Raw genomic sequence first — 3,652 nt, forward strand, 5'->3', positions numbered from 1 at the left:
ACGAGTAGTAATTCTCCAGGCCAACCGGGTTTGGGGCGCTACAAACATGGACCTTTTTACCACAGATTTGGCAGGTGTATGGTGGGTCACGAGGCTTAGTATTGATGGGCCGATTGTTGGGCTCACAGGTAGAAAAATGGGCTAAAGGGGTTGAAGAGTCGACTATGTGAGAGTCTCGGCATAATGAGTGGTGGGATGAAACTCACGACCTCGAGAGGAGAAACCTCTTTGCTGAGAATGGCCACCACCATGGTGATCCTCAGAGGGTGGCGCACTTGTTCGATGACCATAGAAAGCAAAGGAAGAGTTAGGTTCATGAAGAAAGGTGTGAATCTCATACTCGTGGAGGAGTGGAAGGATCTCGGCGTAAGAAGGCATGAGAGGTTTCAACATTGAGGTGGTGAATGGTTCGTAGTGGGCACTGGGGCTGTTCAACAAGGAAAAAACTTTCATCTTGTCAGCAACTAGCCGTCCGATCGAAGCTAAGCTATTGCACAAGCCTTTGAAGGTTCAGAGGTGATCTACAAGAGGTGTCGTGGGCTCCTTCTTGAGGTCTGTCAATTGTTGAGTGAGATGGAACTCTCGCTCCTAAGAGTCATGGGCGTAAGCCACCTTGAGTACTGCCCAAACTTGGTGGGCAGAATCTAAACCCACAATGAGGCCAAGCACCTCTTATGAGAGGGTGCCAATAATCCACTCCCGTAATAGTTGATCAGATTTACGCCACTGGAGGGCAGGCTCTGATTTATTCGAGTTCAATGATCTATCGGGAGAGGACTCGAATTCTGAAAGGGCAGAGTCTGCTTGTAGCAAATGGTGAACTAGATCTTGGCTCTCAGCCAAGGCTAGTATTTGTTCCCTCCAGAGTGGATAGTTGCTGTTGGAGAGGTGCATGGTAACAAAATTTCTCACATTCAAGGCAATGGTGGCCATGGAGGAAGACTTTCTTCACTCACACAGTCTCTGATACCATAAAGACAAAGTGCACACAAACTGTTTGATAGAATGTCATTGTGAGTATTTTGTGAGTTTTCATATCGAGTATTTTATAGTAGAGTACAATATTACATGATGTATATTACAATTAGACACATTGACTTATACATGGAAAGTGTAAATGCAGGGATATGTACATTGGATAAAAAAGGGAAATGCCTAGCCGTTGCATGTGGTGGACTTTCCTTTGAGAAATTGGCTAGCTGTTGCATGAGATGGTAAGTCCTCTGATTGTGTGGCACTGTAGCCGTTGCATGTGCTTCACTTGGTAAGTCCTCTGATTGTGTGGATTGATGAGTTGATTGTTGAATATGGTTAATAATGGAAACATAATCAAAGAACATGCTGTATGTCCCGGGCACCATAACTTTGATGCGTATAGTGTATACGTCTCTCTTAGAAGTAAAGTAGCAGAATCGTATCAAAGACAAAACTGCAGAGCGACCGACAGAACTTTCTGTTTAAGATTTGTTCCACTCAAGTCCCAAATCCCAAATAGAAGTTGCAGCTTGATCATGTGAGATCTCTTCTGATGGATTGGGATTTAAATCCACGTTTCCTCGTTGGATCTGGAATGCTCCATCCAGTGCTATGTCTTCAATCCCACCTGATCTCCAGTAGCTTGCATAATCTCCCTGTATTGTACTGACGGATACCTCACCTACTTCAACTTCAGTTGCAGTACTGTTCTTATTAGCCTGTGCTATCTCCATATTCATCCAGTCAGGTAAACTTATCAAATGTGTATCATCATTGAAAGGACGATCATAAAAGGGGATGTCTCTTGCAAATCCCAAGTGCTTACCATTGTTTTCTTGGTTATAATCACCTTCCGTTGTGCGATAAACATACTGGGATTCATGGTCTGTACTCGAGTTCTTGTCCACAGAGCCTAAACTTATTTCACTTTGTGAACGCGCAGAGTTTTGGAGAGTATACAATGCTTTCACCGAGAAACGATGTGGATCAAGCATCCGCTTCCTTTTTTCACTGGTATGTAAATAGGAGCTGTCGTTAACGAAGAAATGTTTACCTTTGTGCAAAGTAAGACTTGACCGATCTACTTCCTCTTCTGTTCTATTTTTATCATCTTTAATTTGGAGGCATTTCTCGGTAAGCTGTAGAAGGGCTTCCTCTTGGTTGACCACCTTAGACCAAGTTGCAGTCTCCCTAGCTGTCATCTTATCTTGCAAACACTTGGACTGTCTGACCAGCCTTCTCATATTCTCCATATTAGGAGACATGTTCTTGATGACTGCTGCCAGGAAACTCACTTTCCAAGCCTTTTTAAGGTCGTGGGGTTTCCTGTAAGGAGGCGGCCCATGTTCCTGAGAGATTCCTTGTTCACCCCACCAAAGCTCTTTCCCAGTAGGCCACGAAGGAGGAGGTAAGCCCCTCTCTAGGGGAAATCTCCATTGAGGAGGGACGCAGTGTTGTATGAGGGCAGAAAGAAGGGACCCCAAAGTAGTATCTTGCAAATCAAGAAGGAGAGGCAAATAGGAACTTGGATCTGATTGATCATGAGCTGCTTGCCCCAACACTGCCAAGAACTCAGCAATGGCGAGAGGAGAATTCTGATCGAACCGGACTTTTTCTTTCCACCACTCGCGTAAACTATCAGACGAGCCCGTAACAGGCTTTCCTTTCTCTGGGACTATACCATAAACGAAACCTCGAGCTTTACAAACTTCCATGATCTTCACCATGTACTTGAGGATAGAATCTTGTGCTCTTGACATCTTCTTTCGACGAGATGCCTGATCATGTTTTGCCGACTACTCGGGCTCTTCTTTGTCACGCTTTTCCTTGAGCGTTTGTAACCGTATCTGGTCCTTCCACATGCGCTTCTTGAGCTCATCGTAGCTGATATTATCTGCTTCATCTTCTTCTAGCAGTTCACTAGCACTTTCAGGATTAATTTCTCCGAGGATTTCCACCATGTTAATTAATTTGCTCGGAAACTGAACTGCAAATGTGTATCATGAATACTATCGTACTGCATGTGTTAATTATCATATAAATTATTTATGTGTTTGTTGAAGCTCAATGGCGGTTTTGAGAAATAATTGCGGGAACATAAATGTCTGGGCTTGAGGACAAAGTACCACTAACGAGGTGAATGGTACTGACTTAATAAGAGGGTAAGCAGATGCTGTGGGGAACACAGGAAGTTCAGGGTGATGCAATACAGGCATGAGCCCGAGGCAGCACAATTTTCCTGCTGCTTTGCATGCGAGACACGTGTACATGTTACATAATGTGTGTAAGGGTGCTTTTAGTGTTGTGTTTGTAAATGGATTTGAAATGGTTGTGACAGAATCGTAAACTGAGAAAGAAAAGAATATGTGGACAAGGTGTTTGATAAAAGGCAACTGAGAATTTCAGATTGTAGTTAGGGCACGTCGAGGGATCCCTTAACCTCCCAAATGATGAACAATTTCTGCAATAGTTTTCCAGATAGTCCTACACTATTCTCTGGACGTACATAAAGGAATGCAGTCATAACAAACTGCTCTAATGACATGCAACACGTGGAAAGTAAAAATAACAAACTGAAAGAACAAGCATAAAACGACACGTGATTAATGTAAAATGATCCCTAAACGACTTGTAGCTTCTGGCCTTCTTACTCCTCTCCAAACGGTGCGTTTCCTTA

The 3,652-nt window shown here is 43.6% G+C and overlaps 1 protein-coding gene across 1 annotated transcript; it reads right to left on the minus strand.

Annotated features, from left to right (window-relative positions):
* Positions 1-1,002: 1,002 nt before the first annotated feature.
* Positions 1,003-3,327, minus strand: LOC109013290 (ETHYLENE INSENSITIVE 3-like 5 protein). Its single transcript, XM_018995329.2, has one exon. It carries the CDS (start codon positions 2,733-2,735, stop codon positions 1,458-1,460), a length of 1,278 nt encoding a protein of 425 aa, XP_018850874.2. The 5' UTR covers positions 2,736-3,327; the 3' UTR covers positions 1,003-1,457.
* Between the last annotated feature and the right edge of the window lie 325 nt (positions 3,328-3,652).

This window comes from Juglans regia, chromosome 1 (assembly GCF_001411555.2).
Source record: "Juglans regia cultivar Chandler chromosome 1, Walnut 2.0, whole genome shotgun sequence".
Classification (NCBI taxonomy): Eukaryota; Viridiplantae; Streptophyta; class Magnoliopsida; order Fagales; family Juglandaceae; genus Juglans; species Juglans regia.